Raw genomic sequence first — 13,955 nt, forward strand, 5'->3', positions numbered from 1 at the left:
GGCTCCGCTGCCTTTCTCTGGACACGCTCCAGCACCTTCCCGAATCCAGGGGCCCAGAACTGGGCACAGCACTCGAGGTGCGGCCCCGCCAGTGCTGAGCACGGCGGAGAATCACCGCCCTGCTCCTGGCTCTGATTCCACTATTCTCCGCTTCCTCACACTATCCTTGGCACAGGCCACGATGCCACCGGCCTTGGCCACCAAGAAGGGCTTTTTGTCTCCTTTCTCCTTTTTCCCCCTCAGGGAAGCCCTCAGCCGCCCGCCGCCATGGCGGCTGTGGCGCCCCTCAGGGTGACAGCGGGGCGCTGCCCTCCTCCTTCTCCTCCTGCAGCAGGCCGGGCACAGCTCGGAGCCGCCGGGAGGGGCCGGGCCGGGCACGGGAGGAGGAGGAGGAGGAGGAGGAGGAAGGGGCGGCGCTCGGCTGGGCTGGGCCGGGCTCGGCGCGGCCATCCCCGGGCCCCGCATCGCTGCGTGCGCGGAGCCGCCGCTGCAGCCGGCAGGATGATCGCCGCCCAGCTCCTGGCCTACTACTTCACGGAGCTGAAGGAGGACCAGGTCAAAAAGGTCAGATGGGCATCCCCCCGCCGAGGGCCGCCCCCGCCCACGCCTCTTGGGTTTTTAATTTTTTTTTTTATCGTTAAAAAAAAAATATTTTTTTTCCGTCCACTCGATGGTTTCCTTGCTTTGTCCCCAGAGCCACCCGGCTGCGGGAGGAAGGAGGGATAGCCCCGGGTTTAAACTCTCCAGAGCATCGCCGGTGGAGATGGCAGCGGGGTGCGGGTGATGGATGCACAGCGCCCGGTCCAGCAGGACCTGGGGGCTTTGGCAGTGAGCGATGGGAATGTGATGGCTTCTCATGGTGTTCGTCGGCACCAGCATCCCCGGAAAGGGAATTTCCCCTACTTTCCGAGGATGCCTGGGAGCATCCCCAATCGAGCAGGCGAGGAGCAAGCAGTTTTTGAATTAAGTGCCGCAGGAGGATCGGAATTTACAGGAAATGGTTGTCGGCTGTGCTCAAAAAGAAGCATTTCTATAGGCTTCTTTTCCTCCAGCATTAGGGGGTTGCTGCCGTGTGGTTGGCACAGCGCTGGGGTCGAGCACTGCCACAAGGAAAAGGGAGCGGGGCTCAGGATAAATAAAAACATGGCAGTTAGATCCAATATCCGAGCATATTGCAGAGCTGTAGGGAGCGGGGAGCCTGGGGCTCGGATGTGGGGACACGAATTGGGAAAATAATTGCAAATGTCGGTGAGTCGGGCTGACGTCAGGAAAGCGAGGCTTCCCCTCTGCCACCTCCTCAGGCGTGCGTGTGACCCACCTGAGTGTGCGGCTGTGGGCATCCCTAAAATATTCCGGGAAAGCCTCAATGACAGCATTAGTAGTACTGATCTGTAGTGTTCTTGGGGCTTGAGCATCTCCCCAGCAGGAGGAGAGCGCCTCATCCATCCCTGCGGGCTGTGGCTGTGCCTGGGCTGGCCTCAGCTCCAGTGTTTGGGTGACCCACCCTGCCCCACTCGAGATGGGCTCAGTGTCCCTTGGAGAAAACCCAGCACAGCTCCCCATGGTTTCCACGTCTCCTTCCGTGCTTTGGGGCTTTTGGGGGCTCTCATGAGGAGCCAGAGGCTCAGCCTACAGCTCTGCACCTCCTCTCCTATTGCCTCTCCTATTGCCAGGCCCTCTGTGCTCCTTTTCCTGCAGGATTTGTGAGTGCTGCTGCTGGTGCCAGCCGTGCCTGCCCGGCCAGGGCCTTCCTTCTCTGTCTCGCTGTGTGTGTTATATTTAGAAGGCCAAGATAAGCAGGAGTGTGTGTGGTGGTGAGGGCGGCAGAAAGGCTGTGGGGAAGGCTCAGAGAAACTCTGCGGTGTTCTGGGGGTTATTTATTGCAGGCTGGTTTGGCACCATGGGGCTGCTATTGTCTGGCAGTATGGGAAACCATTTCGCCAGGGAGCTGTAAAGCATTCTTATGGATCAAGCTGGTTTTGTGTGGAAAAGCGGAGAAAGAAAGAAAACCCAGTCAAAAAAAGCAGGCTACTGTTTGTAGAGGCCGCAAGACATCTTTTCCTGTTTGTATCCTTTTGGAGCGGATATTGAGCCTCCTCGGTTGTGGCCGTCCTGTGGGGAGGATGCCTGTGGCAGCTGGTGGGCTCCATTCCCTGCTCCCCCATGGGGCAAAAGTGCTCCTGCTCCACCTCAGCGTGCTGCTGTGGGGTCTGTGCTCCATCAGTGTGCGGCTCCTAGGGATACGTGCAGGCACGGCTTCTTTTCAGGTCCCTCCCTCTGCTCCGGCTTCCGGGAGAGCAGCACTTTCTGCTGGTACGTGCCCGTAGCTCCGGGCTGCCGAGCAAGGCGTGGTCCCTGCTCTCCCCGTGGGGCTCCTGGGTGCCAGGCTGCTCCTCTGCCTCGCTGCTCTGCCACAGCCATCGCTGGTGGCACGGCGGGCAGGTCACCTTCAGGATGCTGCTGTGGTTCACAGGAGGGCTGGGAAGGGGTTAAAAGTACTGACAAGCCAAAGCTGAGCTTTCTCCTTCTCTTGTGACCTTCCTTTCCTTTTTTTTTTGTTTTGTTTTAATTCCCGTCTCTGAAATGCTCTGCAGCTGCCTTTCCACGGTGGAAACCCTGTGGAGGAGCATGGATGGGGCTGGTGGTTTCAGACCCTGCATCTAGGAGCTAGTGCTTCTGTAATGGCTCTGCTGTGTTTGTGTGTACCACCCCCCTTTTTTTTTTTTTAATTGTCATTTTTTGAATGTTTCTCAAGATGAGTCCTGGCAGGGTGGAGGTGTAGAGTTGGAGGAAGGGGTTGCTCATGGTGAGAACCCTGTGGCCCCTGCAAGAAGGGAGTGTTTTCCAGTGAAACCACTCATAAAGGCACTTCATGCTGCTTGGCACTGTGTCATGCCCTGTGCTGTGTGAATACACATGTGGTCCAAGCAGTTAAATTATCCAGATGTTTTTGCAGACATCTGTCACCTGAATGTTTGTGACATTGTGGCGACAGAGCAGGAGCTCAGCACCCTGCCTCAGACAGAGGGCTTGGCCCAAACTCAGCTGTGGCCCCCATTTCTCTGCAGGGCTGATTCCCATCCCGAGGGGTGAGGGAAACACAGGGTGTACCTGTGCCGCTGCCCCGTGTGGGGAGAGCTCTGTACAACTTTGTAAAGCTGCCTTTTGTTCGCAGCAGGTTCGTACCTGCCGCGGCTGGCCCCGGCAAAGGGAGCCTCCAGGTGTTGCCTGGTTTCTGCGTGTCAGGGGAACAATATGTTTTTGTTGTCTTACCTGAGCGAAGGAAAAGATCTTGCCATCCAGGAAGGAGGACGTGTGGATGTTTAACCTTGAAAAAAGCCGTGTTGGAATGTAGTATAAAATGTAACAACTAGTATCCAGGAGAGCCCTGAGTTGGTGACCCGCCCCTATAAAGGCTTTTTAGGAACCGATCTGATAAATCATCAGTAAGCACAAACAATTTCCAAATGTCTAAACTACTTGTTTTAACCTGCTTTGGCTCCTGATGAATCTTCCTCACGCTGAAAGGAGTATGATTAGCTCTGCAGAAAAATGTTTTCGTGGTGAAGGGTTTTGGCATGAAGGTAAAATAGGTGCCGATGATTTCTGAAATTGTTCTGGGTGTGCTCTCTTCTTGGATGCCACTGGCTGCTGTCAGTGTCTGGGGATGGAGGCGTGTGTTTAAGGAATGGCCTTTAAGTTTAAGCTAAAGGCACTGCCTGTTTAATATATAATTATTCACAACTGCTGCAGTGGCTGGATTTTCAGAAACTTCTTTTCTCCAAGTACAAACTGCGACTGGGAAAAATTATGTGACTGTGGTTCAGACGGTGAAATCCTATTTTTAAAAAATTGCTCACCGATTGTGTCTGTGGTTTGTTTTGGTCTCTTTTGAGAAAAAGACAAAAAAAAAAGTGCCTGAGCTCTTAGAGGAGGACCCCCATAGTGGCAGTGTGGGAAGATGCCCTTCCTCAGGGGGCGACTCTGGGGTGGCAGCTAAATAAAGGAGTGTTTTTGCTCCTTGTCTGCAATTGTTCCTGCCCTCTGCCATCCCCTGGGAAGGAAGGGCTGGTACCTGTCTCCCACGGGAGCCTCGGTGGGGCTGCTCCTGTGTGTCCTGGGCAGCCTTTCCACAGCTTCCCCCGGCTGAGCTTTGCTTTGTGATCGGCTTTGATTGCCGGCGGAGCAGGGAGTTATTAAACCTCCGTGCCATAATCCAACCTCCAGCCCCCCCTGCCTCGGGTTATTTATGGCTATTTGCCGGGAGTTCTCCCTTGGAGGGCTGCACTGACTCCCTTGCTGCCACACTGCTGGAATGACTAACCCTCCTCCCACCAGGGAGAATAAAAAACCTGCCTTTTTCCCCCTTATTTTGTTTTTTTTTTAGTTTTCCGTGGTTTTGAAGCCGTGCCACGTAGGAGTGACTGTTTTCACTCGGTGTCCCCGCCCCGGGAATCTCGGCGGCGGAGATGGATGGCCCGGGTGCCGTGCAAAGCCGTGCAGGGGATGCTCCCTGCGTGGAGCGTCCGGCCCAATTATGTAAGGGCGCTGGCCGCGCTCATTGGTCTCTCACGGCAGCAGAAAGAGCCCTCCCTCCCTTTTGCCTCGCTGCTGAGGGCAGCGCAGGGGCAGAGGTGGGGAGAATGGGCTCGTCAGTCCTGACTGTGCAAACGCCACAACCTGCGCTCACAGCAGCGCTTTCGGTGAGCGGGAACCCTTCCGCCCTGCTTTTGGGAGGAGGATGCAGCGCTGGGGCTTTGGAGAGGGGTGTATGAGTCTGACTGCGAGCGGTATTTACTGTAGCTTTCACTGGGAGAGCTGGGGAAGCGTCCCTCTGAGCGGCAGCGTGGGCTGCTGGAAGCTCAGCCTGAAAAAGAGGTTGGTTCCTCCCCTCCTTTTTAAAGGGAGTATCCTCATGCTCTGACATCATGGCTTTACACACTCTGCTAAAAAAAAACATGGCAGGGTTTGCCATGAACGAGAGACCTTCTTGCTTAGCCAGACTCCAGCCTCTGCATCCATCCCCACGGCGTTTGGGGCTGCAGAGAGGGCACGTCCCATCCGTCCAGGATTTTATTCTTGGAGTGGAAGGATGCCCGTGGCTAGCTGTGGTTGTTGCTGTGACACAGCAGGGATGTGGGGATGCTGCCCTGGGGTCTTGCATTTGGCCTCTGTTGCAGAGAACCTGAGCTCAGCTCTTCTGGCCTTCAGCTGTACGCCTGCACCGTCACGTCACCGCTTCGTGGGGAAAATGCACGGTCTCATTTCACCGTGGTGTTATCAATCATGGCATTGTTCCTCTGCAAGCCACGACACTGAAAAGTTCACGGCTTGTGCAGCCTCTGGCTGTGTCCCCTGTGGTCCCCAGCCCTGTGCTGGGTGCTGTGCCCAGCAGCACTCTCCATGCCTTCTGCCTGCCTGTGTAAATAAGTGCTGGGTCATGGCAGGAGGGTGCCTGGCTCAGGGAGATGCTGTCTTTGGGGAGACCTTGAGTAGGGTGGGCAGGAGTGCTTTCTGTATGAGCAATTAGATTGGTGCTGCTTTTATGGTCAGCTGAGGGTTTAATGAGATTTTGATTGCATTTCCTTTGTGAAGGGCATTATTCATTGCTTCCTGTCTCAAAGTCCCTGGTATATGGAGTGCTTGTGTGCCTGTGTTTTACATAAAGTGGTTTTTTGTGGCCTTGGTCTTGTAAGACACAAATGCCAGCTTGGAGATGAGCTGCTCTCAGGGCTTCCAGAGCAGCCAAGGAGACACAGGGAGCCTTGGCACAGAGCTGGCCTGGGGTTTAAAATGAGGTGGCTTTTCCAGTTTTGCTGAGGACAGAAAACATGGGCAGGGTTTTTTTTTTTTTGTCTTGCTAAGCTGCAAGCAAAAGTGATCCCAAAGGTGTGGCTTCGATCTGAGCCATTTGTGGAACCAAATTTCCAAGGCAGGTAAAGAAACAAGGCAAGAATAGACTGGCAACTGAGGCAAAAAGGGTGGGAGGTGTGTTTGGCAAGAACCCCTCCAGGCCATGTTGTATTTTTCAGGCATCAAAGCGTCTCTCATTCTTCCTGACAGTGAAGGTGGTTGTAATATTATGGAAAGCAATATTGTTGGGAAACTAGGACTGCCTCCTTTTTCCAAGGAGGTAAAGCAAGCTCCTGTCATTGGAAGCTGCAAGGGAGAAGTCAACAACTTTTAATTTGATGTTTTGTCATGAGGAGGAAGGTGCCATCTGCTCACAGTCAAGTTCTGTCTTTGCAGACCCTCTGTTCGTTGTAGCTTTGGGATGGGATAGAGAGAGTGGTTTGCTACATCCAAATAATTTTTTTAGCCTGTGATGTAGCCCCAAAACCACTGTGGCAAGTCCTTCCCAGTTTAAACACAAAGCACCCCTGACACCCACAACTCCCAGCTGGGGCAAGGTGCCAAAAGAGGGATTTTTAGCTCCATGGACAGTCAGGAGAGCTGAGAAGTGGGGCAAGGGCTGGAGGGGGTGGTGGAAAGATGGTTTTGGGTGGGAGTGAGGAGGCAAAGTGATGTGGGGCTGCCATGGGATGACAGTAGGATGGAGCTCACCTCGGGAGGCCTTGGACTCGTAGGTTCTCCATGACTTTGAGTCAGAAGATAAGGCATGAGGCTGTGTCCTGAGCTCGTCCTGGGCCGTGCTGGGGCTGCAGCAGCCTTGCAGAGAAAGAGAGGGCAGCCCTTGATGCCGGGGTGCTGTGTGTCCCCCCAGATCGACAAGTACCTCTACGCCATGCGGCTGTCGGACGAAACACTGCTGGACGTCATGGCTCGCTTCAGGAGGGAGATGAAGAACGGCCTCTCCAGGGATTTCAACCCCACAGCCACTGTGAAGATGCTTCCAACCTTCGTGAGGTCCATTCCTGACGGCTCAGGTAAGCAGCTGAGGGTGTGTTTTCCGCAGTCAGCACATTTGTTGGAAATGCACAATGTCCTACCGAGAACAAGAGGGATTTGCTTCCTGGCAAGCCCAGACAGCATCTCGAGGGCAGCCTCCCCTCTGTGTGCAGGTCTGTTCCCACAGATGCTGGGAGATTTGTGATTCCTTTGTCAAAGGCATTTTGGTGCCAATGGAAGGGCCCTTCCTGGCAGTCATTCACTATCCCTCAGTACATTTACTCTGAGACCTGTCTGCCAGCAATCAGTACTTCACACAGATGATTTTTGATTCATGCAGCTCACACTCACATGACCTAGAGTCCTAAATACAGTGGCTTTTAGTGATGTGCTGTTTCCTTTAACATCTCATCTTCTTATTTTTTCCCCAGTGGAACTGTGAACCATTACAGGCTGGATTTGAGTTTCCTGGCAATAATTTTGCATTTTGTAGCTTCCTCTTCTAGACTGCCTTGGTGGAAAACTCACAGAACTTGAGGAGGATGTAGTGTGTGGCTCCAAAGCTGCTGCTCTGGTGTGCTAAGCTTTTTCCATCTGGGTGCAGGACTTGTTTTTTCCATGCCCACTGTACCAGATAAAAGTGGCACAAACTGCTATCAGACACCAAAAAGGTGTTATGTTGGTAATTGAGAACAAGATTGCCTCTGTTACTTAAAAATTACTATGTGTTTTTAAAAAATACCATATGTAGAGCACCTAAATGTATTTGTAAACATTATATAATAGTGTTTATTATTTAGTAGTAACACTGGGTTTCCCTCTCATGCAGCATGAGCTGGTTAACTAATGTGGTGCCTACCACAAATTAACTAGTTTGGTGCCTACCTGTGTGCAGAAATTGCAAGAACTGCATAACAGTGTTATTACCTATTTTCAGGCTTTTTTTTTTTGAATTAAAATGAAGAATTTATTGGTGAAAGAACATAAGGCCAAGTGCTTTGTGCAAATTGGTGCTGCTGTCTGGCAGGTGGAATTCTTTGATAGTTTTGCTTTGCTGATGCTTTCTGCCATCTCAAGCTTTTAGTTGAGATGTGACTTGCTGTCTGAGGAAAACCAAAGGGAGAATGTGTTTGAATCCTCTCTTTCCCTTAATTTAGCACTGCTGGCTGTTATGTTGAAATGTTGTGTTGAAATCTGCAGCCTGTTGAGAAAACCAGAAGCTGCCAGACACACAGCTGGGTCACAGGCAGAGGTTGCACTCAGGGTTTGCACACGAGGTGACTTGAGGGCTTTTGTGTGGAATCCCAGCATTTCTACTGGGCTCCAAAATCCCTGTTTTTTCATTGATTTGAGTTCATTTGAGCAGTGTCTTGTCCCCACTTCCCTGCTTGGTCAGGCACTGCTCAGTACCAAACCTGAGTCAAATAACTTTGAAAACTGTTCCATTGTGCAATCTGGGAAGATTAGAGGTGGCCCATGAAGAGGAGGACCTGCACATGGCCAGAGAAGTGTGATGAGAGGTTGAATCTGGGAAGATGAGAGGTGGCCCAGGAAAAGGAGGACCTGCACATGGCCAGAGAAGTGTGATGAGGTTGATTGGCACTGCTGGGCCCCAGGAGGAGCCAGAGCAGTGAGCAGCCCTGGCTGTGTGCTAGGCGTGTCTGTGTGTCAGGGCATTCATTTCAGATCATGCATTACACACCTACTTAAAAAAGAACCTGGTGTGTTGTGTCCAGGGCTCTCAGTTCCTGCTCATGAGCCTGCCTGGCTCCTGCCAGCCTCTCCAGGCTGGGCACAGTGTGTATGTGTGTGTGGGTGCTCCTGAGCTGCCTGCCTGGCTCCTGCCAGCCTCTCCAGGCTGGGCACACTGCTGCCAGTGCCTTGGTGTAATCAGGCAGTGCCTTGGCCAGTTCTGCAGCACTCAGTGCTGATCTGTGTGGGTGTGTGGGTGGCTGGAGCCCCTTTGGATGGGTGTTGGACAAGTAGAGCCATTCCATTGTCCCTGGAAGGGCATGTTCTGGGCCCAGGTATGAGCAATGTTTGCTCTGAGGGGGTGTTGTGGCGTTTCTTGCCCTGACTCACCCAAGTGTGCCTGGCACAGCCATGGCACAGGTGCTGCCAGGACAGGTGCACAGCCCCTTCCCTCTTCCTCCCAAAGCTGCTGGGGGCCCTCAGGGATTGTGGCTGTGTTGATGTGCCCAAAGATGGCAATTTGTGCCTTCAGCTGTCCCTCCGTGAAAGCCAGAGGCTGAAAGCCTGCCCTTTTCTCTGGCCTGTCTCTAATTACTGCCTTGTAAGCTCTTTCCTCTGAGTCCAATTATTATTATGGGAGCTGACTATTCAGAAAAATACTGTTGTTTAGTTTCAGATCTGTGCTTGTGTTCTTTTTCAACAAGGAGTTTGTGAGCAATAATTCTAGAGACTCTGGAGGTGTTGATGTTAGCAGTTTTTTCCCCCCTTTCATTCAGAGTTGTTTAATTTACAAAAGCCATGAGGTTTTTCAGTCCCCAGTGCCCAGAATGGCACCTCAAGCTAGTTCAAAATGCTTTCAAAGTCCAGATAAATTCACAGCAGGTTTGATTTGGCCTTGGTCTTACAAAGCACAGATTAAATGCTGCTACTTGGGTTTAATTCCACAAGTACAAGAAGAGAAAACTCTAGTTGCATTCAGAAAGCTTTACACTCTAGTTCAGAGACCTTTTAAAGGGTGAAGGATGATTCTTAATAATTTTTTACCTTGCAATGAGCTTGATGGTGCTGGAAATCAAGCACCCTAACCCGTTAATTTATTTACAAGGAAGGTATTTCAGAAGTGTAGTGTTTGTTTGAGGTAAACACTAAAAAGGGCCATCTGGTCCAGTGTTGATTTTCCCATTAGTTCTTGGGGGTAATGGCCTGCACTCAACAGATGATACCCATAAGATAAAGCTTATTTGGGTATTTGGCTTAATGAGAAACTTGTGCTCAGTGTTTGACTTCCAGACTGGCTGTGGTGAAGTGGGTTATGAATTTTTTATGCTGAGCCAAATAACGGGAGCTGCATCTCCCGTTTGTGTGTGCTCATGCTTTAAGTGACATTTGTACTGGTGCAAAGCAGTGTTTAAAGCCACACTGCTCAGAAACAGGTAGGGAAGCACTGCAAGATCTGTGTTTTATCAAACTCAGCTTGCCCATGTCTTGGGCAGCAAGAAGGACAAGTTACATTGCAGTGCAGTGAAATTTGGAGGTGTATTACAAGTTGTGGGCTCCCCCTGTAATTTTGCTGTGTTTTTCTGTGTGGAGTTTATTGTTCTTTGTGGTTTCTCACATGACAGTGTTTTGTTTCTGTGTTACGCTGCAGCCTTGGAAATCCAAAGGGGCATTTGCAGTGTGGTTTTGCCTCTCTTGGTCTGTTTCTGCTAAAGATCCTGTCCTGAGGGACACCTTGTGCAGCTCATCAGCTTTGCTGACTGGGATGAGGCTCCCAGAGGTGCAGGAGGTGATGAGGAGGAGCAGCTCACTGGGTCAGATTTTAGGAGTTTTGACATGAGATTGGACAGAACAATCTCAGAGGCAAGAATGGCTCTGGAAATGCTCGTGGATAAATTGCATACCTGGAATTTTCATGACAGCCTGGGGTCAGAAGGCTCTGGGAGCTGAGTGTGTTTGAGATAAGATGTCACAACAATCTTCCCAGCTGCTTGAGCTTCTTCCACTTTGAGTTTAGGTAGAAGTGGAAAAACAGCAATGTTAGGAACGGCCTTCAGAAAGCCACAGCTGATGAGGAAGATGATGAGAAAACTGCCTTTGCTCTGCTGCCCTGTGAGCAGCCTCAGTGAGCGTGGGGATGCCATGCACAGACACAGATCCTTGCCAAGAGCCCTGGTGATTATCTGCAGCCTGGACACGCACTCCTGTGTGAGAAAGCTGTGCACTCTGCTTCCCTAAACATTATCTTTTGGCAGACTTTGGCAATCCCTGTCTTTGCTCCCTCCTCTGTAGGGCACGAGATAGCACAGCAGGTCAGGCAAATGTGTTTGCCTTGCTCTGCAGGGGTGCCAGAGGTGCCATTGCTCTGATAGCCAGCCCACGTGCCTGCAGCCTGTGACATTGCAGGCTGCTGGATTGGCTTCAGCTCTCTCCAGCACAGGGGGAGATGGAGGTACCCCAGCTCTTTCCTCCTGGGCAGGTATTAGGAGCTCTGTGCAAGGCATCACAACTTCTCAGTAACTCCTGCAGCAGTACAGGGCTGGTTTTTTAAGCGGTCCTTTCTCTGACTTCTCTTATCTGTCTGCAGTTTGTAGTGAATCTCAGCCTTTCTGGACACAAGATTAGGGGTGGCTCCTACTTTCATTACATCTGTGTGTAATTTGTTGATTTTAGAGCAGCCACCATCCGCTGTTACTTGCCAAAATGACACAGGTTTATTTGCAGCAAAAGGCTGTCAGTGGTCTGGCATCCCTTCATTTTACTGTCTCTGCTTTCAACATCTCTTTTGGGTCTCTCCTGAGGTCTTTGCTCTGCCATCTTCATCATGAGATCTGGATACAGACTGGAATTCAACTTCATTGCAGTTGCCTGTGTATCAGTGGTGTTGGCATTGCCATTGCACCAGCTTCCTGCTAAATTTAGGGAATCAGATCAATGAAATCAGGTTCACATGGATGCCCTGCAGCTGGCACTGTAGGGACTGGACATTTGCTTCAGTGCTGCACTTAACCAAGCTTGGTGTTTCCCAGATTGGTGTTGCACGTGATTTGTAATCACTTGTGTCTTGTTTCCCACACAGAGAAAGGAGATTTCATTGCACTGGATCTTGGTGGTTCTTACTTCCGAATCCTTCGGGTGAAGGTTTCGCATGAGAAAAAGCAGACGGTGCAGATGGAGAGTGAAATCTACAACACCCCAGAGGACATCATGCACGGGAGTGGGACACGGGTAAGCACCTCTTCCTTGGCACATCCCTCTGCAGATTAGCTCCTTGGGTTTTAGAAAATCCCACAAGACTGAGCTTAGCTTTGTAACAGCTGTACCTACAGCATGCAGACTGCACCTCACTGAAAAAAGGAGTAAGCAGTGTGACAGAGCATGCATGGGTGCTGCAAACCTGTCATCCCATGGGAGACTTCTGGATAAGAGAGGGAAAAAAATGGCTTAGGAATAAAAATTCTGGCTTTTATAGTCAACTTACTTTGCATTAGTACAAATGGAGAGCAGGAAAACAACTGTAAGCAATGAACATGACCAGCCCTGCAATTGTAGTGTTGGATGAGGGGTAGGAATCACCATGACAGCCACATCTCTGTGCTGGCAGTCTGAGCAACTCAGCATTCATGAAAAGTACAAGTACACTGAAAAAATTACGGTACGGGAAGCTGATAGAATGTGTTGGCACAGCTTCACTTAAGTTTAGTTGAGTAATTGAAAGGGTTTTTTTTTTTCAGTCTTCCCTGTTCCAAGAGTAGGAAATATTTGTATCCATTCACTTGGATTTCAAATTGAGCTCTTTGAAAGTTTTTTTTTTTTTTTTTTTTTATGATCAGGAAGTGGATTACACTGGCAGATTTGTCTCTGTGTCAGCCTAAGGCAAAACAAGTAATTTTCACTGTTGGAAACAACAAGGTTTCTACACTTTTTATTAGAATGAGGTGCTGTTCAGGAGTGTGAGACCTGCAGGAAACGTAAAGCTTGTTTCAGAAGAGCAAGCAAAATAGCAGAGAAAGAAAAATTATGGGAACAGCATTTTCACCTTTCATATATTTTCTGTAGTCACCTTAATACCTTTATTGTCTGTATGTAATAAGTGAGTGTAAGATGGCACTCATGGCTTGTCAGTAGAACTGATAAAAGCATTGCTGTCATATCTGAACCACAGCAGTGAAATGACCTTCTTGCAAGGACTCTTCCTAACCTTATTGCTTTGTTTTTGGGCCAGAAGGTTGTGCAGTGGCTTTCCCACAGGGTGGTTTTGGAGCTGAGCTGCCTGTGGCTGCCAGGGGCAGGGAAGCTGGATGGGCTGCTCAGAGGCAGGGTGGCAGCAGGGGTTGTTTGTTTGTCCATGGATGGGTGTCAGGAGCTGGAGACTGACAGGAGCTGTCAGGAGATTCTGATAAGGGTGGAAAGGAGAAGCTGGGATGGGAGACATCAGGTCTGCTTTCTTTCCATGTCTTTGTCATAGCTGTGTTTTAATTTTTCAATATCCAGAGGCCATTTGGCTGCTGGGAAGGAGCAGTGTGGAGCTCAGGCTGATAGGCTTGGTCATGGCTTTTAGGCTGAAAGAAAGGCAAGCAAGGCTTCTGCTGACCCCATGGGCACAGTATTGAAGGACCAGGAAAACGAGAGCAGAACTTGGAAGCATTATCAGAACAGCAGCTGGGTTTGGAGCTGTTCTGTGATGATGTCCAGTGCTTGCTGTGTGCCCTCAGAGGGAAGCATGGGGGATGCCCAGGGGGCAGACAGGCAGCTGATGATTTGGTGCTTGTGACTGATGCTTGAGGTTTTCTGACATGTCCGAGCCACATTTGTGGAATGCTTGGACTGAGCTGCCTGTGTAGGGTAGGCTGCTAATGATTTCCAGCAAGCTGTGTCATTAACTTTGCTGAGTTACACTCCTAAAGCTTAGTGCCTAATCAGCTTATTGAAAGATTGTGATTTATGGCTTCACATCTCACTAACATGGTTCATTTTGATATTTTCTACTTCATGGCATTCAAACTTCCAGTTTTGTCCATCTGTCAGGCATGGGCTCACAGTTTTGCCAGTCAGAGACAGTTTCCCATTGAAGTCAAGGATAAAACTCTGATTCACTTCAGCAGTGTAATAGCAGGTCTAAAATTTGTAAGAATCCTGCCTCCTGTGTCAGCTCAGTGAATGGGAATGTACCTGAGACTTGATTTTGGTGTTGCTTTTTGTGTTCTGCCACCACTGCAGGTAACTTATGGATTTGTGGCTGTGTTCTGGATCTGAAACTGTGGTTTCCTTGCTCCTTAAAGCATCCCCACTGAGGGGCTTGGGTCAGAGCTTGGATCTCCAGTTGCTTGTCCAAGTCTCCTGTCTGCTGGCCAAATGCATCCTTGTGGAGACCTCTTGGAGCCCAAGAGGCAGCTCCTTGGTCATGGGAATCAAAC

At 50.4% G+C, this 13,955-nt stretch overlaps 1 protein-coding gene across 1 annotated transcript in view; it reads left to right on the forward strand.

Annotated features, from left to right (window-relative positions):
• The first annotated feature begins 401 nt into the window (after window positions 1–401).
• Window positions 402–13,955, forward strand: part of HK1 (hexokinase 1) — a 38,520-nt gene continuing 24,966 nt past the window's right edge. Inside the window, exons 1-3 of the mRNA XM_074544448.1 lie at window positions 402–564; window positions 6,725–6,887; window positions 11,618–11,766. Of these exons, the coding sequence (XP_074400549.1) occupies window positions 502–564; window positions 6,725–6,887; window positions 11,618–11,766 (375 nt within the window). The 5' untranslated portion in view covers window positions 402–501. The remainder of the gene's footprint in view (window positions 565–6,724; window positions 6,888–11,617; window positions 11,767–13,955) is intronic.

Source organism: Zonotrichia albicollis, chromosome 7 (assembly GCF_047830755.1).
Source record: "Zonotrichia albicollis isolate bZonAlb1 chromosome 7, bZonAlb1.hap1, whole genome shotgun sequence".
Lineage (NCBI taxonomy): Eukaryota > Metazoa > Chordata > Aves > Passeriformes > Passerellidae > Zonotrichia > Zonotrichia albicollis.